The sequence below is a fragment of the Coloeus monedula genome (assembly GCF_965178545.1).
Source record: "Coloeus monedula genome assembly, chromosome: 11".
Lineage (NCBI taxonomy): Eukaryota > Metazoa > Chordata > Aves > Passeriformes > Corvidae > Coloeus > Coloeus monedula.
In genome coordinates, this window is record NC_138791.1 from 884,657 (window position 1) to 909,083 (window position 24,427).

Consider the following 24,427-nt stretch of genomic DNA (forward strand, 5'->3'; position numbering starts at 1 on the left):
TCCCGCTCCCGTTCCCGTTTCCCCATTCCCGTTCCCCCGTTCCCGCTCCCGTTCCCGTTTCCCCGTTCCCGTTTCCCCGTTCCCGCTCCCGTTCCCGTTTCCCCGTTCCCGTTTCCCCGTTCCCGCTCCCGTTCCCGTTTCCCCGTTCCCGTTTCCCCGTTCCCGCTCCCGTTCCCGTTTCCCCGTTCCCGCTCCCCCGCTCCGCTGCCCGCGGCTGCAGTTCCGGCCGTGCCCGCCAGGTGCCGCTCTGACAAAAAGGTTGCGGCGGGCGCTGCCCGGGGGCTCGGGGCTCCCCCTCACCCCGGCCCGGCCCCGCACCCCGGCCCCGAGCCCCCGCACCCCGGCCCGGCCCCGCACCGCGACCCCGAGCCCCCGCACCCCGGCCCCGAGTCCCCGCACCCCGGCCCCGAGCCCCCGGACCGCGACCCCGAGCCCCCGTACCCCGGCCCGGCCCCGCACCCCGGCCCCGAGCCTCCGCACCCCGGCCCCGAGTCCCCGGACCGCGACCCCGAGCCCCCGGACCCCTGCGCCCCACGCCCCGCGCTCCCCGAGCCCTGCACCCCGCACCCCCCGCGCCCCGCAGTCCTGCCCTCCCACGCCCCGCACTCCTGCAGCCCCCGCACCCCGCATTTTGCTCCGGGCTCCCCCCCGGCCGGGGCCGGGCCGCCCGCTGGCTCCGGGCGCCGTGGGAAGCACGGCCCGGCCGCATGGAGGGGCTGCGGGGCGCCGCGGTGAGGTGAATCATCCGCCGCACCGGAGAACGCGGAGCGATAGAGAGGCGGACTGGGACACCCCTTCCCTGCCCCGGGAACTCGGCAGGGACGGACCTGGCCGCCCACCCCCCAGGACCGGCTGCGCCCCGCTTGGACCCCCCCGGGGTGGTTCGGGAGAGCGGGGGGTCCGTGCGGACGCAGCCGCTGCCCCGCGGGAGGGGCTCCAGCCCGGCTCCTCGGGGGGCTCTGGCCCGGCTCCTCGGGGGGACCCTGAGGGATCCTGTCGTCGTGTTTTTGTTTTCAGAAAAACATTATCAGTAGAACAATTCCCGCACCACACCCCTGTTATCATTTAGGTAACCTCCCTGTTTGAAATATTTTAAGTGGATAATAAAATAGTCACCATATCCGTGTAAATTCCCGCAACGAGGAGCCGGGATCCTCCTCCCGGCCGGGCCGGCCCCCCCGCCCCGCGGCAGGCCGGCGGCTCCGCGGAGAGCCCCGGCGGCCGCAGCCCCCGGGCCGCCCCCGCCGTGGGCTCGGACCACAGACACGGACGAGAGCCCACTGCCACGGGGGCCGGCGGGACCGAGCCCTGCCCTGTCACTGGAAGGATCGGTCACAAAACCGGCGGGGAGGCCACAGCGGGCACACGGGGCTCCCTCTTGCCTCCCCCCGCACCTGCCGGTGCCGCCTCGCCCCCCGGTGCGGACGGGGCGGTGCTCCGGGGATGCTGCGGCCGCCCGGAGCTCACCTCGGCGCGGGGACCGGGCGGCTGCGGGACAGCCCGCGACAGGCGAGAGGCCGACCGGGGGGAGGAGCGTCGGGACAAACGCATAAAACCGGCCCCAGGTGCTCGGCGGCCCCGGCGAGCGGGCGGCGAGCGCGGAGTCAAAGCTGCGGCCCCGCTGCCGGCGCGGAGCAGCGCGGGGTGCGGGCCGAGCCGAGCCGGGCGCGGCGGCTCCAATGCCGCCCGGCGGGCCGGGGCCAGCCCCGGGGGCGTCCCCCGGTGACACCCCCCGGAGCCCCCGCCGCGTTCCCCCGGGCCGTGCCCGCAGGAGGAGGATCGCGCTGAGCCTGCCTGCAGGCAGGTGATCCGTCTGCCGTTCCTGGTTCCCCTCCTGCCCACCTCCCCGCCTTGCTCCTTGCTTCCCCCCCCGCTGGACAACTCCCTCCTTTGGAGAGCACGCCCAAGTAGCTGAAAAAAGAGAGAAAGAAAAAAAAGAGGGGGGGGGGTGAAGAAGAGTGAGAGACAATTCACACTGAAGGTGGGGACGCGGCCGGCGCTCGCAGGACCCCTCAGCCCATCCAGCGCCCGCAGCCCCGCGCTGCCCGGACAGCGCCCGCGGCCGGAGCGGGGCCGGCAGCGCGGGCGGAGCGCAGCCCCGGCGGGGCCATGGTGAGAGGCGGCTGGGGCTCGGTGCGGAGCCGCGGGCGCTGCGGGGCGCGGCGGGGGCTGCCCCGCTCGGCCGGGCGGCCGTGACCGCGGCGGCGCCGCCAGGGACGGACCGGCCCCAGCCCCGAGCGCGCCGGGCATCGTTTCGCGTGTTGGTCTGAGCCACGGCAAGCAAGGAATATGAACAGGAAAACAAGGCGCTGGATCTTCCACATCTTCCTGAGCCTGGGGATTGTGTATATCAAGATCGGGTAAGTAACTTTTTTTCTCTTTCTTTTATAACAATCGCGCTCTCTCTCGCGCTCAGCCCAACCTGCCCAGACCTGTTACTATTTAACTCGGGAAGTCACAAAAAAAAAAAAAAAAAAAAAAAAAAGAGAAAAAAAAAAGAGAGAGAAAAAGAAGCGATGATGGTGGAGATCACGATTTTTTCTCAAAAGACAGGTAAAGCTCCCGCACCTCGGAGCGACCCTCCAGCGGGGCCAGTTGGAGGCCCCGGCGATGTGCGGGGCTGCGAGGGGCTGGGCGGCGGTCCCGGCCGGGAAGGGACACCCGGGGGCATCCCCGGGCAGCCGGTCCTTCCCCAGCGCGGCCGCGGGCCCGGTGCGGGGTGCCCCGGCTCTCTGCCGGGTACCTGCCCGCGCCTCCCGCGGGACATCCCTCGGCGGCTGCCGCCCGGGGAGACAACGCGGCCCGCCCCGAGAGGGGCGCAGGGAGGGCGGCGGAGCTCCGGTCCCGCAGCATCCCCGGCCAGGTGCGCTGGGTGCGGGAGGAGGCGGCGCGGCCCCGGGGCAGGGAGCGTGGGTTGTCTGCCTTCCTTCCCTCCCTCTCTCCCTCTCTCCTCTAACTGTTCGACAAGTTTGGGAAAACTCTCCCAGCCCGCTGCCTGTGCGTGGCCCGGGCAGGCAACGCCGCCGCACGCGCTTTAATTCACGAAGGAGGAAGTTTGGTCCTGTTTTGGCAGGAGCCCACGCGCTGCTTATCTCTGCCTCGGCTTGGGGAGAGGGAGAGGGAGAGGGAAGCGACAGGGGGAGAGGCGGCTGTTTTCCGGGGGCACCTGCCAGCGCCGGGCCCCGCAGCACGGGAGGGCAGCGGGTGCCGCTCTGCCTCCCAGACGAGCCTCCCTCAGCCACCGCCGGTGTCTTGTCGTTGCAGGGGTTTCTCCTCTGTGGTGGCCCTGGGAGCCAGCATCATCTGTAACAAGATCCCGGGGCTCGCCCCCCGGCAGCGGGCGATCTGCCAGAGCAGGCCCGACGCGATCATTGTCATCGGGGAAGGGTCCCAGATGGGCATCAACGAGTGCCAGTTCCAGTTCCGCAACGGGCGCTGGAACTGCTCGGCCCTGGGCGAGAGGACGGTCTTCGGCAAGGAGCTCAAAGTGGGTACGTGGCTCCGGGCTCTGCTGCCCGGCTCCGCCCGCAGGGCACCCGCGGGGGCACACGGGGGTGGCACGGGCACGGCTGCCGGGCTGCGGAGGAGCAGCTCCCAGCTCGTTCCAGCCAGGGCAGGACGGTCGCTGTGAGTGTGTGCACCTGGACACTGCTGCTGTCACTGCCAACCTGCTCCCTCCTGGCAGGGCACCTGCCTGTGCTCCCTTCCATGTGTGTCAGCTCCACCGCAGTATTTCACTGCCCTGCTCTCAGAAATCCTCTCCAGAACGCTTCCCGTTTGTGTGCACAGGACAGCAGCCTTATCCATGTACTCAGGGATGGAAAAAAGGGGTTTGGTTCTTGTTGAAGGCAGCAGTCAGAGCCAGAACGCTGAGCAGAGCTGGAATTGCACTTCTGGGGTGCAGGCATCTCCACAGGGATACTGGCCTGACGTTTGTACCTGATGGGACTCAGGCACAGCAATTGGTCTCGCTGTGAGAGATTCCCACCACACAAAATTGTTCTCCTACAGCAGCTGTATCCAGTGCCCTCTCTGCCACGAGAGAGAGTGGGTGTGTTCTGCTGTGAGATGTCAGGGCATTTACAAACGCTGTTCCAATCAACTGACAGAAGATCCCACTGCCATTTTCCATGTTTTCACTTATTGCAGCATTAAGAATAGCAAATGTAAATACCTGAAGAAATGGGGCTGAAGTTAAAACTCTCATACTCCCAATTCTGCAATACGCAGTAGTGAAGTTTACTCGCTGTTCTTTTGATTCCACAGCACTTAAAATGCAGAGACCAAGGAATGAGTTTTCCAAATACAGGCTGGTCTTTTTTAGAGCCACCATAGAAAGCCAATCACTCACAGCACCGCATTCCAGAAGTGGAAGCTGGGATCTGTGATTTCCAGTCTCTTCCCCATGTAAAATGAAGTTGCAAAAAACCAGAAACCTCATCAAGCAATGCTTAGCATGGTAGAAAACAGGGATGTTTCTTGGGGACAGCAGGCAGCACAGAGAACAGGAGCTGGAAGAGCCCTGAGCAGCTGTGGGGGAACCCTGTGGACGGGCTGGCCCCAGGCACTGCTCAGTGCCGTGGCAGGATATGGCCCCAGTACATCATTCCTGGCATTCCCGTGAAACGCAGCGGTGCAGCCTTGCCACTCTGCTCCAGAACTCCTGAGAACACTCAGCGTGTATTTTAGCCCATCAGTGCACACTGATACGTGTTTTCCAAAACTTAGATATTTAAGGAAAGAACAGGAGGAGAACATGTCAACACCTTTGATAATCAGAGGGGCTCAAGTAAAGAAGGTAAAAAGCCCCCTGCACAACACTGTGAGACATCTGAAAATGGAGCATTTATTCAGATTAGCTCATTGTTCCTGTTCCTTGGGCTGAGCTCTTCCTGTCAGCGATGCAAGCGCTTGCCACTTATGTCGGTGAAGAGTCCATTTGGATGGCTGACAGTTTTGGGCTCGTTTAGTCTGAGAGTAACATTTCCTTAAACAGAAAATGTGAGAAGGATTTTTTTCCTCTCCCAGAAATTAGAAAATTGCGGAGTTGTTGTGGTCTGTTGCGTAAACATGCTCTCAGTTCCTTCCCTCCCTCCGAAAATTGAATTATTTAGCTAGAGGGTTATATTTAGGTCCTTTTAAAGAAAGTCGATATTAAAGGAAGTAGACTTTGATCTGTCTTTGAGGTGATAACTCTTAATATGTTCTATCTATCCATTACGAGGCTAAGATGGATAGGGCAAATTCTTCACTGGTTTCAGGGCACAGTCAAGAGTTGAATGGCATCCAAATTACAAAACCCCATAAAATTCATTTAAAGAATAACAAAACCTTCAAATTTAAACAGGCTATATATGTAAATTTTAAACTAAACTCTGATAAAAATCACAGAGGGTTGAAATCCAACAGTGAATTTTTCTTTTGCACAGACATTCCTGCGGTCTCAGGGATAAAACTACTCAGGCTCTCAAACAGCACGAGATATTTTAATGTAACTGTTCCTGCTCAGGTGGTCTCCTTGCTCTTCTGCCTCTTCCCTATCAGCAGCTACAGAAACCCTGAATGTCTGACCCAGCTCATCTTTCTATGGCTGTAAGGAAAAGACATCTCTTGCTCTTTCCCAAGGATCTCTGTGAGGGTGTGCTCCAGGTTACCATCCAGAGAAATAATATTTGCTTTGGTTAGAAAGGGTACAGCCTATGTGCCATAAAGCCATAAGTCAAATCTGGTGCCCACAAACGGGAGATCAGGCCTGAGGGCCTTACCCTAGATAGGAAAGAGGGAGATGTGTGACATGAAGGACCATATACCCCTACAGGAAGCGTTTCAAGGGACAGAGCGCCAGAACAACGCAGGTTACCATTAAGTGAAGGTAATGCACCTTTGTTGCTTTTTTAATTAGACTTTGACATGGTGTGTTACAAAATACTATTCCAGCAGCCCCAGTACTCCAGTCCCTTTCCTGGCATTTAACAACTGATTGCGTCCTTCAGGTGATTGTATCCTGAAGTTATTCCTGGGGAGTGCGAGGGCACCTTTGTCTTGCCACTTGCAATAAAGTCAGTGAGCCACACATGAGCTCATCCCTCTGTCTCCAGCGAGGCTTCGCTCTGCCTCTGGAGTGGCACGGATGGGCTGCTCTGTGATTAGGAGATGACTTCAGAGTGACAGTGATGTGGCTGTCCTGGCCAGTGATGTGGCTGTCCTGGCCAGTGATGTGGCTGTCCTGGCCACAGCCCTGCCGGGCGTGTGCAGCCAGCAGAGGCTCACAGCAATCTGGGAGGATGTGCCTGAGTAACTCTGATGGAAATAGGGTTTGTGTGTGTCAGTCCATGCCAGTAAGTTCCCTTAGATACCAGAAATTCTTGTGATCTATTTCCCAACCCACAGCTCTGATGGCCAAATCTCTTCAAATCCAGTTTCTTGCCTTTTACCCTTGCTGGGTAATCTATTTTATGACTGTTATGCAAATATACTGTAATTATTTAAATTCTCTTGTTGCCGCTCAGGGTGATTCTCCTCCCGGCCCTGCTGTTGTGTAGTTGAGGGATCATGGCCCTCTCTTCCGTGTTTCTCTTTTCTTGTCTTTAAAATGGCAGCAGGGATATTAACCTTATTGAAACACTTGGAATCCTCTAGAAGGCAAGCATCAAACAGTATTTCCCTGTCGTAACCTGTAGCGTGTGAGTATTTTTTAGAATCCCCATATAATCCATCTTCAGTGAAGTGGTCATTTACGTGTAGAGTTTATTTGCAGAGCCACAGTAAGCAACCGTTTCAATTCATCCTAGAGCATATTTGTGGTCACAGGCTTGAGTTTCCCACTGGTCACAGCGAACTTCAGCCAGTGCCCCGCACACACTTTCCATTTCCTGGGTCGTTTTACCTGGCTTGTCCTTCCAAAGAGAGATCCTCCCCTCCTGTCACCCTGTGGATGTCTCACCGTGCCAGCTGGTGACAGCAGTGCCGAGAGCACGAAGAGAAATAACAAAGTGCCATCGGTTTGCTCCGGTCAGGGCAGGGAGCGGTGGAGGCACAGTCCAGATCGACACAAGGATGTTTTTTCTAGACAATTCCACAGACACCTTATTAATAATGTAAAGTCGCAGAGAGAATTTTTAAAATAACCATGGAGATGATGCAACACTGCAATTATGGACACACTTAAAAACAAATATATTTGCTATGGTGGTCAGCAGTTCTGTTCCTGAGGACGGCCACAATCAAAACCAAAGTTTTTAAAGCAGGATAGGCCAAAAGCCTCCTGCCTGTCTGTCTTCAGGTGAAATGTGGTTCAAGCCTAAGGATCTGAGCAGCCAGAGATGCCTTTGATAGGGTCTGAAAATCAGATTTGGGCTCTGCTGGATCGCGAGCAGGAGCTGTGGCAAAGGCTTCTCATCAGGTGCCTCGGTGGCCCCTTGTGCAGGGTGCAGCCCTGAGCAGGTGGTCAGCAGTGACTGCTGTTATCTCAAAGGACTGTCCTGGGATGTGCCTACATTTCATGGGATCCAGAGGACAGCACCACATGGGCATCGTAGGGGAGAATAAAACCCCATCTCCTTTTGCCCCAAGTGAGCAGCACTGTCGCTGCTAAAGGAGACAGGGAAATGTTACAAACGCTTTGGCTGCACTCCTGCAGAGGGACACAGCAGAGTGGAGACTCTCCTCAGGACACATCTGGGAGAAGAGAGGCACAGGAGCCCTGCAGAGGCTGCAAGGACCCTGCGTGGGGGAGGATGGAGGGAGTCCCGAGGTGTGAGTGGTGCTCTGCAAAGAACATTACAGCAAAACTGGTTTCAGCCTGGGCTTCATCCTGGCCTTACTAAAATGCAGCAATTCTTCGCTCTTTTCTACCCTGGAAAATGCTTCAGTATAATCACACTGGTACCTCCACCCACCTGACATTACTCTTGGGAATAAGGAAAGCTGAAATCAAAACAAGAATCCCCACGGACCAGCTGGTCCCAAAGCTGGTGAGCACAGCAGGCTGGCTCAGCACCTCTGTACGCTGTGCCCGATGCCTTTGGCCCAGGGATCACCCCAGGTGTGCCCTGATGCACAATTAAACCAGGAAGGTCTGTTGGCTTTCCTTTATTCACTGCACTATTGGCTCCACACTGGACTGAATTCTGCAGTGATTTCTTTTCCAGATATTAAAATCAACTTTTCTTCTATAGCTTCAAACAACGTAAGGGAAGAGGGACATTCCCACTCCTGCCTATTGAAACAAATGGCAACTGCCCTACAAGCCAAACCTTCACTAACTTCTTCAGTAGCTGTCAGGAATAGCTCTCCTGCTGGTATGGAAAAGAGAAGAAGATCTAGGAAAATTTCCTCTCTGGTGGGGTAGATTTAACAGAAAAATTAACAGGAAAGTTATGAGTAAGTCTTCATATTGTCACTGTGTTATAAACAAACACTTTGGAAAACATCCCAGTTCAGGTGTGTTGAAGAACAGATTCAGTCTTCCATCATTTCAGGGAGCATTTTGATTTTAAACACTGCTGCAGTCTCTTGTGTCAGGTTTTAAAATCGGAGTGTTTGAATTCCAGAATAACAGACCAAGTGAACAACCACTGGTGGAATCACAGACTCACAGAATCTCCTGAGCTGGAAGGGACCCTCCGGGATCATCCAGTCCAACCCCTGCCCTGCAGAGACACCCCAACAATCCCACCTTGTGCATCCCTGGGAGTGGTGTCCCAACACTCCTGGAGCTCTGGGCAGGAAAATCCTTGTTGTTTTTGTATTGCATGGAAGATTACCTGCACAGGTCTGTGGGAAGCTAGGTTCTGAGTGCTGCTGCACTATTTGCTTTGGTCAATATTTAGAGGAATGATTGATAAATACTCTGTTTTCTGAACCACTTCTGTTATGAACCCCCCAAGATGCACAGAAAAAAAATGTCATTAACAGGAGTCTGGCTATTTAGTCAAGTAAGGTCAAGAGTCTGAATTTCTGTGCTAGGTTTCCAGCCCTTAGAGCCAGTTTTTGCTGTCAGTGTCTTGCAGGAGAACAGTTATTTGCAGGCAGAAGTGAGGCCAGGCTGAAATATGGCCTGATCATCCTGAACTGCTTTATGCCAAAAAGTCAATCTTTCTCAGCAGGGACTGTCACTGCAAGATAAAACATTGCCCCAAGGTCACTGCAGTTGGAATTCCCATCACAGGGTTTTCATACCTGCCTTCAGATGTGTCTTGTGAGTACTTGTTCCAGAGAAACAGAGAGATTGCATCTGGCTGGGAAGGTGGGAGATCTCCACAGCAGGGGCAGCGCAGGGCTGGGGCGTGGGGGGCTCAGAGCCCTCTGGAAAGGGGAGACTTATTTGAACTCCAAAATAAAGGCTCTGATTCTTGTAATGCACGTGCCTTGAGTAGTAACTTTATAAATGTAAAGAGGTTATTTTCAAAAATAATCACTTTAGCTGGAGTGTTTCCTCTGCAAGAGTTTCATGTGTTGATGAAAGGAACTTCAGCTCACGAAAGTGGGCAGGGACTAAACCCCCCAGAGTCTTGAATGTCTCTTAAAGCCAGTCTGTATTTTATTTATTGGTACTAATCTTTGTAAAGCCACACTGTTGATTTATAGGGAACCATCCTTCTAATTTCAACTGAATACAATGTTTTAAGGCACCAACCCCCCCAATTTTGAGCAGAAGGGGAAGAAAAAATTAGGACGAGGATAATGCAAAGATTTTTTTTTTTAAGCTACCATTCTTATTAATCACTCATGCTAGGTTAAAGAAAGATGAAAATAAAAAAACCTGCTGGACCATACATGGTCTACCAAAGGAGGAGGAGGCAAAGCCCAAAGCAGGCAGGGGATGGGTTCTGGTCTGCGTTTTTCCAGGCTGTGAGTTATGGCCTCTATAGAGAGATGAGGAGTAATGTTTGCTGTGGCACATAATTGGCAAGGTGCGCTGTGTTTTCCATCTTTATATTTTCCCAATCATATTTCAGCTCATGTCACTGCAGATAACTCCCTCTCTGACCCTTTGGCTTTAAATAGCAGAAAATACAACCCATGTTTTCCAGTGAGATAAACAAAGATTTGTCTTTTTTTTATTTCACAGCTTAGTCAATTTATGAGGGAGACTGATAGGGCGGGACAGGCTGTTTAGAAACACCCTTAGATCCCAAACTGCTGAGCACCTACTGACTTCCTGCAAGTAAATCCATGCTGTATTTTGCAGGCTTAGACTTTGTTTCCCGAGCAACATCAAGGTATTGCACTTCTTTTAAAATCTACGTTCCCATTTCTAACCCGTGTGAATGAAGTTTTTACAAAGTTTTCAAATTTAAACTTAAAACCAAATGAAGTTGGCTAAATTAAGACCGGAATGCAGACCAGTCTGTGCAGCTGATAGGCTGATCAGCCCGAACCCAGTGAAGCAAACATTCACATCCAAAATCAGAGGCGTGCACGTGAGTGTTTGCAGATTTAAGGCTGCAAGGTGGGCATGGGTTGTGTATAAGTGTGCTCAGTGTTAGGAGAGCAGCTGGCCTGGTCATGTCTGCATTTGCACCCACCTGTGATCCTCTCAGTGCTTCCCCTTGGGACATCTGGCACCCCGTGGTTGACTGTGCAGGGCTCAGAGACAAAGGGACAGGCAGCCTGGGCAGATGTGAAGAGCCTGCAGACAGGACTCCAGAGCTTTGGAGGAGGATTTGCATCAGCAGATGGAGCTGAAGAAATTTTGGAAGCCATCAGTGCCAAGCTCTCTGCCATCAGAGCAAACGGAGCTGCAATGTGCTGCGTACCTCACTGAAAGCCAGAAAAACACAGGAAAAGCAGGCAGATATTTCTGTCCAGCGCTTGAAGAGAAGCCCCCATGGTCACACAGCACTGAGGCACTTGCTGGGGCTGGGGACAGCCCCGGGTGAGGGGCTGAGCCAGGCAGATGTCAGTGCCCACGCCCTGCTGCCAGACCCAGCGCTGGGGGCGGCACTGGCCAGGCTCAGGGGGTTCCTCCCCTGCCCTCCAGGCTCAGGGGGTTCCTCACCTGCCCTCCAGGCTCAGGGGGTGCCTCCCCTGCCCTCCAGCCCCTGCACAGCTGCACTGACCCCCAACATCCCCCGTGGTCCTGCAGCGCTGCTCTGGAACGGCCGCCGTGGCTGGAACCTGGCCGGTCACCGGCCTTGTGAATGGCCACAGCAACCTCTGACCACTGCCAGATCCTTCTCTGGAGTTCCCAGTGCTTGGAGTTGAGCTCTGGAGTGTTTACCACAGTTTGTTTGAGATAAGGAGAAGAATGTGTGATCTGGGAGCTGAAAAGATGGCTTGCAATCCTTGTACATGTCCAGGGCAGGCTGCACGGGGCTTGGAGTGCCCTGGAGTGGTGGAAATGTCCCTGCCTGTGGCAGGGGTGGAGTGAGAGGAGCTTTAAGGTCCCTTCCAACCCAAACCACTTGGGATGCCATGGTGCTATGGCAGGTGACTCTCCACCTTTGTCTAACTTCTGTAGGAGCAGCTGCCTGGCCATACCTTGGTAAAGCCGTGTTTCCCCCTGAGATCCTCCAGGAATTTCAACTCTCTGCTGAAATCCGAAGTAGAGGAGTGGAATTCCTACTGAAAAGTGGCAGGAACACCCCGTGCTCAGGTTATCCTGTTTGGTCACAAACCCCTGGGACCTCGAGCACTGTCACAGAAGAGACTCAGACTGGCCTGAGCTTCCCTCCCTTGCTGACATTTCTGGGAGCCACACCAGGGTAACGAGACCTAAAAAAGTGAATCATTTATGGCAAACAGGAACAGTTTGATGCAGACGTGACAAACCCACATCACTTTATCACCACTGCACAAGGGCCAAGGCACTTCCTACCTGGGTCAATTCTTCCAGGCACTTGCTTTGTTTACCTTGTAATCTCCTAAATTTGAGTTTTTAAAAGCTGCTAAGGTTTTCCCCCGAATAAGACAAACTTATAAAACAATTTAGGTAATGTAATTTATGATCAAGCTTGACTCTGGCTTCTGACTCTGCTTGTACAAACTAATTTTATATTTTCTACATTGAGTTCTTCTCCCCTCTAAAAAGCAAAAGAGCTGCTCAGCCTTTACAATGCTGAGTGTGTCAGATCAAAGTGATCTCCCAGCGGTTTTTATTCTAGATCTTGAAAATGACTTGTGCTGGAACAAAAATAATCCAATCAAATAGAAGGGAAACAAGAACCACACATAAATTCAACTCAAAAATATTTTTGTGACAATGTCCCATTTGCTGCTTCGTGGAACAGAAACCTGGTGTGATGCATTGGTCCCCTCTGAGAGATGAAGTGGGACTTCTAATTGTACACTGTTTATCAGTGCCTTTTTTGTAGCGTTGTGCTTAAAAGATTGAGGGTATTGATGGGTGTAAACTGGAGGAGGAGCTCAACTCCAAACGCACCTGAAGCCTGGGATTTCTCCTTCACATTCGGATTCTCATAAAAAGCCAAGAGTTCTAGAAAGCTTCATCTGCAACTTGCACAGCCAAAAGGATTCAGCATTTTATGATTTTTCTTTTTTTTTTTGAGTAAGGAGAAACAAGGAATCCTGTGAGGAAGTCTGATAATAGACCTTAATACGTTCCTTAATAAATGCAGCATGTAGCAGCATCGGGGAATATTCCCTATGCTGATAGAGGGCACGAAGTTTACTATTAACAGATTGTGATAATGTCATCTTGTTTTCCATTTTGCTTCCTCGACATAAGGAAGTGAACATTTATCATTGAAAGCAACAAGTAGAGAAATCCAGATCGTATTACACGAAAGGGATGTAGCCAAGGCTGAAGTGCTTGTAAGGTTTCTTTCCCAAGTGATTCTTTTTTTGTGAAATGCAATAAACAGCAGAAATGGGCTTGTTTCATGGGTAACAAGCACTTGCCAGCAGCTGAGGTCTGCCAGGACTCCACTGGCGGACAGTTGGAGAAGGGAAGCAGATCTTCCCATCTGCACTCCCCTGATTAAGAGCCTGATTCTGATCCTACTGATGCAAGGGTGCATTTGGTCATTGGAGAAATAACAGTAGGGGCAAGTTCTTGGTTTGGGAGATCCAAAAATTTTTAAAGGGCTGTTTGACATACATGGGCAACCTCTGCAAAGCTCCTCAGGCTGTGAAGGTCCCTCTCTCAGCTGAACTGGTTCCAAAAGTCTCACAGATCCTGTAGGGTCCACGTGTGGGAAATCCACGCACCAGAATGCAACAAAACTTCAAAAAGAGAAATTAAATCTTAGATTTACAGTGAGAAGCCCCTCCCTCCAGAGACAGAAGCCTGTCATTATGGCCTTATTGCACAAAGTATTATTGGCCTAACCTCTGTCTCACAGCCCTCTGGTGAGGCTGTTACTTCACCGTGCTCTGGTCACGGTGCCTACAACAGGTCAGGATTTTTTCTTCATTTTATGAGAAATTTTGAAATTAAACCCAAGACTTATTTCATTGAGTCAGCATGGATGTCAGTGTTGAAAACTTTTTGACACCTACAGTGTGAAAGAAACGTCCCAGTACAGTTAAAATGTTTTCAGAACAAGAGTCCAATGGGAAGCGGTTGTCCTGTAAAAATACCTTTTAGTGTAGAATTAAATTTCTAAATAAAATCCTATTTCTGACCCGAATTTTAAAAAAGTTGAGTGTGTGGGCATTTTAACAAATTGACCCCCAAGCCCACCTATTTTGTTTTCCTTCCTTTATTTTTGAGCTCGAGCATTTGCCCCCCTCTTGCTACCAGAAGCTTAGTTTGCCTGCTTCTAACACCATCTAGTAATACAGCGATGGAGCTGCCTGAACAACGCTCGATCTCCTCCTGCCTCGTGGAGAGCTCTTGCTTTAGAGACGAGCACCCACCACAATCAATACTTCAGAAGAGCAGGGACCTGCTTGTGCCTGCAGGTTTGCAGCACTCCTGAGAGCAGCCGGGGCTGTTTGCCCGCAGGAGCTGCCCGTCCCCGTGTCCTGTGCCCCGCCGGGCTCCTGCCCGCTGCTGATGGCCCCGTCCCTGTGTCCTGTGCCCCGCTGGGCTCCTGCCCGCTGCTGATGGCCCCTTTTGCCTTCCAGGGAGCCGCGAGGCCGCCTTCACCTACGCCATCATCGCGGCCGGAGTGGCTCATGCCATCACGGCCGCCTGCACGCAGGGCAACCTGAGCGACTGCGGCTGCGACAAGGAGAAGCAGGGCCAGTACCACAAGGAGGAGGGCTGGAAATGGGGCGGCTGCTCCGCCGACATCCGCTACGGCATCGGCTTCGCCAAGGTCTTCGTGGACGCCCGGGAGATCAAGCAGAACGCCAGGACGCTCATGAACCTGCACAACAACGAGGCCGGGCGGAAGGTGAGTGTCCCGTGTCCCGTGTCCCGTGTCCCGTGTCCCGTGTCCCGTGTCCCCGCTGTCCCCGTGCCCGTCCCGGGGCTGGGATGGGGTTTGGTGCCCCGCAGTGCGGGAGAACCGTGGGGCTTCCGTGCTGGCATCATTCGCAGCACACAAGCAGGCACCTCTGCAGGTTGTTGGACCATCTGCTCGTCAAACGTTTGTCTAAATGTTACTCTTTGCAGCTATAAAAAAGAAAAAGAAAAAAAAAAACAAAAACAAAACAACAACAAAAAACCCCCAACCATTTTATCTGGGAAGTCAAACGGTACTTCTGGTAAAAAGCTGCCTGCTACTGTGTGGGTGAGCGGGAGTCTCGTCAGGTTCAGACATGAACGTCTCACTCAGCTGAAAAGGGATCATTTTCAACCCCACTGTTCAAACCTCAGCCTTTGTGTGAGCGCTACCGCTGCTAGGAGGAAAAGCCTTCAGCAAAGACCCCGGGCTGAGTCCCTGTCGCACCGTGGTTACACTGTGGCACGGATTTGGGGTTAGCACAGCAGGATTCCCGCCCCATCCCATCCTTTGGGACTGAAAGCAGCAGCTCTGGGGAAGGCAGGAATCCAGCAGCTCGCACACACAGGTTTCCTGGGATCCTGGGCACTGAACGCCCCGGGTTTGCTGCCTTGGCCGTGTTTCTGATCGCCAATGGAGCTGGTGCGGGCACAAGACCCAGCCTGGTGTGACCTGCGCTCCTCAGATCCCTGTGGGTCAGGCATTCCCAGGCGTTCCCAGGGCAGTCCATCAGTGCTGTGGCTCCGATTCCAGCAGCTGGAATAGCCAGGGGGTGTCGGTGTGCTCCCCACAGAGCCGGGCACAGCCCAGCAGAGCTCTCCCTGCGCGAGTTTGGCTGATCCCATCTCCCAGGGATGTGAATCCCCTGCTTCCCCAGCTCTCCTTTTACCTGCTGTGCAATGGTCCTGATGGCAGCGTTATGTGAGTGTGACTTAGAGCCAGATGGGAGGAGGAAGCTGGGAACAGCAGTTAATTTGTGGATGCTACTTTCGTTGTGGTAATTACCTGTAGGCTCTGAGACATCTCCAGTTATGCTGGAGCCAGGCAGATTGTATTGAAGAAAAGCCATTTCCACCCCAAACAAAAGCCTAACCCTTCTTTAATTGAATGCTACTGTAGAGGTTTTATAGGTGAGATTATGGGTTTTACTCTGTGTAGTATCCCAAATGCCTGTGTCTGGCTCTCTGGTGCAAAAACTTGTACTTCAACACTGGCAAAATTAACCCCCAATTCTGAGAATAACTCAAGGATTGAGCATTAATATTTGCTACGCAAATGATCTGAGATCTTTATTACTTAGCTTCTGGTAGCATGAAGGCACATCCTGAAAAGCTTGGTGAAACACCAACGCCCACTGCCTGCTCTGCTGTACAAGCACAGATCTAGAGAAACAAAAAATAGCAGAGGAGTTTCACCTCTGTGGGAAAGCTACTTCCTTGAGAGGTCTGCTTGTATTTGATGGGTGCTGGCAGTAAAAGATTCCCAGGAAATGACACACCAGCCTACACCAGACTGCAAACATAGCTGGAACTGCCTACTGGCTGGAAATTTTTCCCCAATGCAAAGCTCAAAAATACAGACAAGTAGAAAAGTTGTGGTTTTTGCCTCAGTTATGCCCCGGGTGTGGACCTTGGGCAGAGGAGGCCATTGGTCCTGGAGCAGACTGTGGGAAGGCCAGCTCCAGGAGCCTCCCCAGCCTCCCCGTGAGGCTCCTTGTGTTTCTCACCTTTCTGTGCACAATTTGCTGTCCTGAAAGCTCGTGCCTGGAAGATTCAGCTCTCCACATTGTTATCTGGGAGAGCAGCGGTTTGTGCTATCTCTGGCCATCTGCCATTTCTCCAGCAGGCTCAGGAACTGTTCTGATCTAGAGATATTTCTGCGCTTCTTCCTGCATCCCTCACAGAGCAAAATTACCGATCTTTGTTCGAACAAATCTCTGTTTGAAATCTTCAGGGGAGAGAAGGAGTAACAGGACTGAGGAGAGGCTTGTTACTCCACTGCCCTGTAGAGAATGAATAAATGATGGTTTTGCTAGACAGATTTCTTTCAGGCTTTGCTCCTGTGTGAAAGATCACAGTATTTAAAGACAATTGGCAGGGGAGGCCATTACAGGTATTTGGCACGCCAGGACTCTCACAACCTGACTCTTCCACAACAAAGACAGCCTTGTTGTGAGGTGGAACTCTCCATTTTGGAGCAGTATGGATCTTATCAGCCTCCACACAATCTATTCATGGTGGCTTTCCTCTGGGCTACAAATTCTTGTCTTGTTTTACTCGCCCATGGCTAGGTTTTGATGGTATTTATGCACTTAGGAGACAGACTGGCACCTACCAGGCTTCCAAAAATAAATCAATTCTTATTGATTTCTTACCATCACCTGTAGGCACTGCTGTGCTGTTCAGAAGTGAGTTGCCTCTACTTCTTTTGTCTTGCAATGTGAAACTGTGCTGTGCCCACTCACCTGGTGCTCACCTCTGGAAAGGTCCCTCCTCAGGGTGACACCTGCTGCAGCTGGTTCAGGATGCACTCTAGGAAAGCACAGATCCATCAACATTGGGTTGTCTTCTTGAGAACCACTGCTAGAATCATCCATTCCGTCTTGGTGGGTGAGAATGGTCTGCTGGGTTTAGTGGGAAGACTGGGCGTAGAGGGGACTGTGCAGTATGATCCAACAGAGAACCTGCAGGAAAAGCCTAATCCAGGATTTATGGAGACCTCAGTTCAAGACTTTCCACCCTCTCACAGTCCTGTTCTACCCAGGCAATGTCCATCTGCTCCCTGTGGTGCCAGCAGCAGCCTCGGAACATCCTGAACACACAGCAGGGGTACAGTTATCCAGGGAATGGGCACAGTTATCCAGGGAATGGGCACAGTTATCCAGGGAATGGGCACAGCCCCAGGGCTGCCAGAGCTCCAGGAGCCTTTGGACAATGCTCTCAGGGATGCACAGGGTGGGATTGTCGGGGTGTCTGTTCAGGGTCAGGAGCTGGACTGGATGATCCCTGAGGGTCCCTTCCAGCTCAGGAAATTCCGATTCTATAATCTTGTCAGCTGTTTCTGGAAATGAGACAACTGAGGGTGTCAAATGTGGAGGATTTCAAAGGTCACAGGTGGAGAACATCCATGTTCCTTCCCTTACCAGCCTGGGTAGTGCAGTGCTTGGCCAACCCCCCGTGCACACCCAGGACGCCGCGAGGAGCAGCCCCTGGGAGCAGCGCGGGGGACACGACCCATCCCAGCTGCTCCCACACCCCAAACACAGCCAGGGGTGCCTGTGGGCAGCTTCCCTCCCTGCTGAAGGACGGGGCTCTGCCTCTGTTCCTGTCTCTGTCTGGGTGACCAACCAGCAGCGCTCAGTTCTGCAGCACAGCTCGCCAGTCCTCGGGCTGCGTGGAAGGGCCGCGGCAGAGTTCTGAGCAGGGGTCACACACACCCCACGAAACCGGCCCCGAGCAGCCCGAGAGCCTCACCTCATTTGTCAAACCTACTGGAGAGCAGCGATTTCTGACCTCCAGAAGCAGAGTTTAGGGTGTCTTTCCTCTTTGAATTAGTGTTTCCTGAAGTGCTGATTCACTGCAGGAAGGAGCAAGCAGTACAGTGAGAACAGGAGGAGAATTCATAACAGCTGGGTCAGAAAAGGGAGATAAAGCTTCAATTAATTTAAAGGCATAATGCTTATTTGCCCTGCAAACTTCCATGTGAGGGGGTATAATTGCAAGACTGAATTGTCTGTTAGCAAATTTGTCTTCTCAAATATAAAGTTGATTAAATTACTGCCAGTAACACAATAATGTATGTCTGAGAGATATTTATGCTCCAGGAAATAAAAAATGTTATTTCCAGGTTATCCTGCTAAAAAATAGCAAAGTAGATACTTAAAGGCTCTACACATTTTGGCTGTAAACATTTCATTCTGACAGCATGGCAAGGTACATGACCAGACTGCTCTCTCCTCTCTCTTTTTCTCTGTGACATTGAAATTCCACGAATGGCATCTTGCATCAGCGTTACATCATATTAAGTATAATGCAATATTATGAGTCATTGTTATAAATCATGGGCACAGGCTGCATTAGAAGGCTTTTGCAATTCAAGAGCACATCAAGGTGGATTTTTATTCAGCATTTCTCTCCGGAGGAACATGTAGGGGCACTAACTTTGCAATGTCTCCCCATCCTCTGAATCAGGAGCATTTCAGATTTCCCCTTCAGCTCTGAGGCTCTCAGGGGATGTGCAGGACGTGCCTGACAGAGCTGCTGCAAACAGCAAGCAAAGCTGTGAGCACCCAGGAGGCGCTTCTGAAATGGATCATGCAGGGATCATAATAGACTGAGGTGTTTAATGCTTCACCCTGTAAAAAACTGCAGCAATGCTGAAGAGACACACAAAGCACGGAGCTCAGGGGCTCTCCCAAGCTGTCCTGGAAAGCCCTCACTTGTGTCACTCTTTACTTGCTGCTTCTCTGACCTCGGGGGGACATTGCTGCCATGAGACTTTTCTGAACGTTCTCCTCTTCTTGCGTAGTGGGCAATCACCACTGCAGGTCCAGTTACCTTTATCCAAGGCAAGGCCAGTGCTGAGCCCCTGCCTTCTCTCCAGGCACTCCAGCCCCAAGGCCTGGCACCCCAGCTGTACTTCAGTGCCATTAGAAAAGGAGCCTTAAATGCCACAAAGTCTTTCCTGGCAACTTCATCACCACGCGCTGGCTGGGGGCAGCAGGATTCCCAGAAAGGCCAAGCACTGAGTTTGGAGTAAATCCAGTTCACTGAATGGGAAAGCTCCCACTGAGGCTGGTGGGACCACAGGGCACGGCTGAGTGCTTCCAAAAATCCCATCCAACTCCATCCCAAGGCTCTGCTGGGCAGTTTCTGAGGTGTGAAAAGAAATACACATCCCTTGCACCCTTACAGCATTTTGTTTGTGTTTGAAAGGATCAAAGCACTATTTATGGCCTTCCTACTTTTTTAGATAATAGTCTTAAAGCAAGTCCAAGCTTGACAGACAAGTTCTGCATCTTCTCAACGGCCCAGGGTAAAGATAAAGGGAGCATTAATGTTGGTCTAAATTATGAGAGGGAATTGGACTCCACAAGAACTGTAATCCACAAGAATGAATTTTCATTCCACTTGTCCTCCACTTTCAGCTAATCAGAAATGGTGATACATGGTCCTACTTGTATTTTGGCTTTCAACTCCCTCCTATATCTCATGTGGTTGAAAACTGAATTCCTGATTTACGCTGGAGATTAGGGGATGATAAATGCTATCACTTACCTGCAGTTGCAGTTTTAGAGGATTCTGGCATTCTGAGCAAAACATGCATTTCATGTATGTGATTACTGGAGCTGACAGTCTGTCATGCTGCTGACAGGGAGAGCAGGGACTGAGGGCCAGGCTCTCTTCATAAATAACAAAGATCTCAAATTCCAAATTTAATATCGTGCACCTCTTACAACTGCAGTAATCAGATGCTTGCTCTGATGATTAATTTGCTCAGCAAAGCCCCTGGCTGGGTCACAGGTTTCCGGACAATTCCTGATTTAATTTGGCCTTTCTCTCGGACAGTCAGCAGCACTTCCCATGGGTACACACTTGTCATTCAGTGCTCAGAGGGGAGCATCAGCGAGACAAAAATCAGAGCTGTGCAGATTGGTCAGTTCTCCCAGGGTTTTCAGCACCTTTGGAGCCTTGGTAGGGCTTTGGTGTCTCTCCTGTTAGAGAACAAAAGAAACCTTACTGATTTGAAGCAAATGCAGCTTTCATGGAGCACAATCACCCGCCAGCAGATTCCTGCTGTGTTTGGGTGTTGGAAAACTTATCCCAGTCATGGAACAAAAAACCTGAGGGGTTGGAACAAGATGAGCTTTAAGGTCCCTTCCAACCATTCTGTGACTTTATGAAAAGTTGCAAGAAAGAAAGCAGCACCTGTTAACCTTTACTGTGACCTATGAGCTTGGCTGTCTCACTTTGTATTGTTTTTATTAACCTGTGCTCTTTGATGTTTTGTTGAGAAATTTAATAAGAATCCAAGATTTTTGAGCTTCATACCTAAATTTTGGCCTAAGTTGTTGAAAAATTTTCAGAAACAGCTGTTGAGCACTGTTCTGCTTCTTCCAGATGACATTTGTCACACTACAAATTTAGGTTTCCAAACCCAAGACTGATTTCCTTGCCTATTATTGGGATCTTCCATACCCACACTTCAGCAAAACTCAAAGAAGACTGGTATTGGGCAAGTCAGCAGGAAACTAATGGCTAGGCCAGTTCACTGAGAGCACTTTTAATGCAGAAAGAGGCCGTGTTGATGCATGAAGTGTGCACCAAATTCTGGTGGAGGTCTCACACCATGCAGCCTCATTCATTACACCTCTGACAAATTAAACCCAAGTCTTGGATGTGGGGCTGGGTCTGTGTTCCATGCTGTGTCAGCAGGGGCAGAAACTGGAATCCTCTGCAGTTACAGCCCAGACCTCTCGAGCCTGAGCTGAAAGTATCTCCAGGAACGTTTCCAAGGGCCTTGCAATGATGAGTCAGGAGCATGAACTCAGTTACCTGAGCTCAGCCTGTAACTCAACACAGGTTTTGGTAAAACTGAAAGGTAAACCAAGGCTTGGTCCAAACCTCGTCATTAACACATGGTGGCAGAGAACTCTGAAATCATGAAGCCCTGAATGCTCACCAAGAGCAATAATTGCTGGCACATGCTGTACAAATGGAACAGACTTTTGCTTTAATGGAAAGAGTTTCCAGGTATTTTGAAGTAAACAATTAAAAAAATCAATGAACGAAGAACAACCTTTTAGTCCAAGGATGCAGACAAAGTCTGTTGGTACTGCAGGATGCAGAACTGAGCTATGAAAGGATAGAAAGGTTTCAGGGAACTGCAGGGAGGATGCTTGGCTCTCATGCCCAGTTAGTGCCAGAAAACGCTGGGATTAACTTGAATTAGTGCTGGTTATTGAAATCAGCCTGAGCCTTCTGGTTCTGACAGTGAGCTGCACCTAAAGGGTGTCCCTGGGCCAAGCAGCAGGAAGGTCATGGCGTGGATTCTAACCCAGCTCTGAGCCAGCATCCACCCTGGTGCTCCATCCAGGTTCCTGTGAGAGTGCACTGGGGGAATGAGCCTTGCCCAAAGCATTCCAGAGCTTGTGCCAAATACGGGGCCACCCACAACTGGGGGGCAGCCACGCACCCTCTGACACAGCTGCTCCCACAGGAGATGTTAACTGAGCCACAGCACATGCTGCTATCTCTGGGGGTATAAATCCTGCAGCTGTTGAACGAGTAACTATTGAGAGGGCACAATAGCCTGTCAATAAAGAAGTTCAATAAGCAGTCAAGAGAATGTGTCCACAAAAACTTGGATTAAGTCTTCACAGAAGTTTCTTCAAAATGTCTACACTTTGTCATATTTAGCTGAAGTTGCTTCGAAATTTCCGGTGGGAAATGAGAAGGCAGAAGGGAGCCAGACACCAAGTGAGTGCTTAGGCTTTGCTTTCACAGGGAATCAGCCTGAGGTGTCTGCCTTGTCATACTTAGAGCAAATTTAGACTGAAAGGTGTAGTCAAAGTCTAAAATATTTTCTAGAAAATTGTAGATTTAAACAGCTATGCTAAGGAGTACCTTAGCATTAAGACATTTGTTTAATTTGATCCAACAGACTTTTGCTTTATATTAAGGTACCCCTTAATGACAGATTCATAAAATTGATATCAGATTAATACACTAAAGGTGCACCACAGACGTGTAGTTTCTTTTCCTGATGGGTTCATGTACTGGTGAAACTGGTGTTTAGCTCTGTTACTGGCATCCTATGCCCTTCTGAACTGAAGACCTGGAGCAATTGTTTAACCCTTTGTTACATCTCAAAATGAAGACTCACTTGTGCATGGCTTATAAAGAGGAACTGTCAACGGCATTGCTGGCTGCTGCTGCTGAGCTCGTGTACACGTGGTGAGCAGGGAGATCTGCTCAGGAAAAGCAACAGCCCTGTGTGGTGAGAGGGTGAGCTGACCCAGGGGAACCACATCCATCCACACAGTAAACGCCAAGAGCGAACTCTGTGAGCACATGATTGCTTTGTAAGACAAAAACTATTCAACTACTGCTTAAAATGACAGAATCACAGAATCACAGGATGGTTGGGGTTGGAAAGGACCTTAAAACCCACCCAGTCCCACCCTGCCAGGGGCAGGGACACCTTCCACTATCCCAGGTTGCTCCAAGCCCCGTTCTGCCTGGTCTTGGACACTTCCAGGGATGGGGCAGCCACAGCTGCTCTGGGCACCCTGTGCTTAGACTGCACTGGGCATGACACATAAATTTAGGAAATTCCACTTTCTTCTGCATAGAAGCAAATTTTCATTGAGAACAGGCCAGAAGATCCTTGTTAAAATTCTTGGCCTGGGTCTGGGTGTGCTGCTCTTGGCAGCTGTGGGGCTGCAGAGAGAGGCTCTGCTGGTAGGATCTTATCTCTGATAAGTGGGAGCTATTTGAAAACATGGAAGCGTGGATCTATTGTCCCACTGCAACTGGAGGGGGAAAACACTTTTGTATTAAACTTAATTGGAAAGTCATCTTCGTGGAATAACTATTCTCACAAGAATATTGCAATTAACACCAAAATCATGTTACTTTATGGTAACGTGAATATTTTGAATTGTAAACACAAAATGTGTGGAAGTCTGTTCACAATACACACTCTGTCATCGTGATCCAGCTTCTGCCTTGCAAAACTGACATAGTGGCACAGTGATTAACTGGAGAGCAATGAGAAATTTCTCTTAAACTGGCAAGAATGGCTCTCACTTCCCTGAGCAGCTGTTGCTTGATGTGCCAGCCTGGTGAGATCCCACCCAGGGTACAACCACCCTTGGCAATGGGCTTGGAGCCTCTGCCACAGCCCAGGTCATGTCATCCCTGGGAAACAGAGGGGCTGGGAGTGGGAAGGGAATGGGAGTGGGTGTGAGGTAGCTCAGGTGCTCTTCCCAGCTCAGTAAATGGCAGGTGGGCAAAGCAGGCCATGGGTGCATCCCCAGTGTCATTTACTGAGCTGGGACCAGTGTCAGGACTGAAGTTTAAGTGTCTCTCTGTACCAAATATGAGCATACCTCCTGCTTCTTTCTAGACCAATGGAGTCAATCAAGAAGCTGAGCTAAGAGACATTGTGTTTTTATAAAGGCAGTACTGGAAAATTGACGTAGAATTACTTTGACATTACCTAAAAAGGTCGATAGAATTGAAAAACATCCCTTTTCAACTAAAACTACTGTCTTGGAGAACTAAAATCTATAGATATTTTTCAGCATGATGAATAATGTCCTGTGCAGTATTATCTGCTGGGTACCTAAGGGTTAACTCTCACAGTTCGGTATGCAACTAAATGAACTATAATTAACTGTGTGTGGCTATTGGTTGGAAATGTTTGGAAGCAATATGAAGTGATAATATTCTGCAGCTCATGCTCCTGCCAGTACCTGGCTTTATTAGTTTAGCACGAGAGGTGTTTCCTGATTAGTTGTCTGGAACCAGCGAGGCTGCTCTCTTGGTTTCCATCACTCTTTGGAAACTTTTCTCTCGACAGCTGAAGCATTTGTCAAAATGCTCTACCTGGTGGCTCCCAGCTCTTTATACACAGTTCCTCACTGCCAGCACCACCTCACAGGAGAGCTTCCCCTCCAGTGGGGAGAGTCCCACGGAAGGTGAAGCTCAGTGGGAGTGAGTCAGGCCTGGGTCATTCCTCTCCGTGTGCATCCGCTGTGACGAGGACAAATTCCAGTTGCGTCATTTCTTGTTTTCCCTGCATCTTTTTTGTGTGAAGAATGACTCAGGCTCCATGACAAATTCCAAAGTGAGGGGCAGCAGTGACATCCTTGTCTGAATAACCCCAAGATTTAACTCATTGTGTTCCCAAACTGAGGAGCATAATCAAATCAAGTTCCTCTTATTGGGAGTGTTTCCTGTTTCTTCAGAAACATCATGCTAAAATGCAAACTGTTAGCACAATTACCTTCCTAGTGACATCTTCATTCAGATGCCCAGAGAACGGATGAAGATCACTCTCCCAAG

The 24,427-nt window shown here is 51.1% G+C and overlaps 1 protein-coding gene across 1 annotated transcript in view; it reads left to right on the top strand.

Moving 5' to 3' along the window:
* Positions 1–2,289: 2,289 nt before the first annotated feature.
* The window catches only part of WNT7A (Wnt family member 7A), a gene marked incomplete at both ends in the record, with an annotated part of 31,493 nt that continues 9,355 nt past the window's right edge, over positions 2,290–24,427 (top strand). Inside the window, 3 exons of the mRNA XM_082288631.1 lie at positions 2,290–2,360; positions 3,265–3,491; positions 14,035–14,306. Of these exons, the coding sequence (XP_082144757.1) occupies positions 2,290–2,360; positions 3,265–3,491; positions 14,035–14,306 (570 nt within the window). The remainder of the gene's footprint in view (positions 2,361–3,264; positions 3,492–14,034; positions 14,307–24,427) is intronic.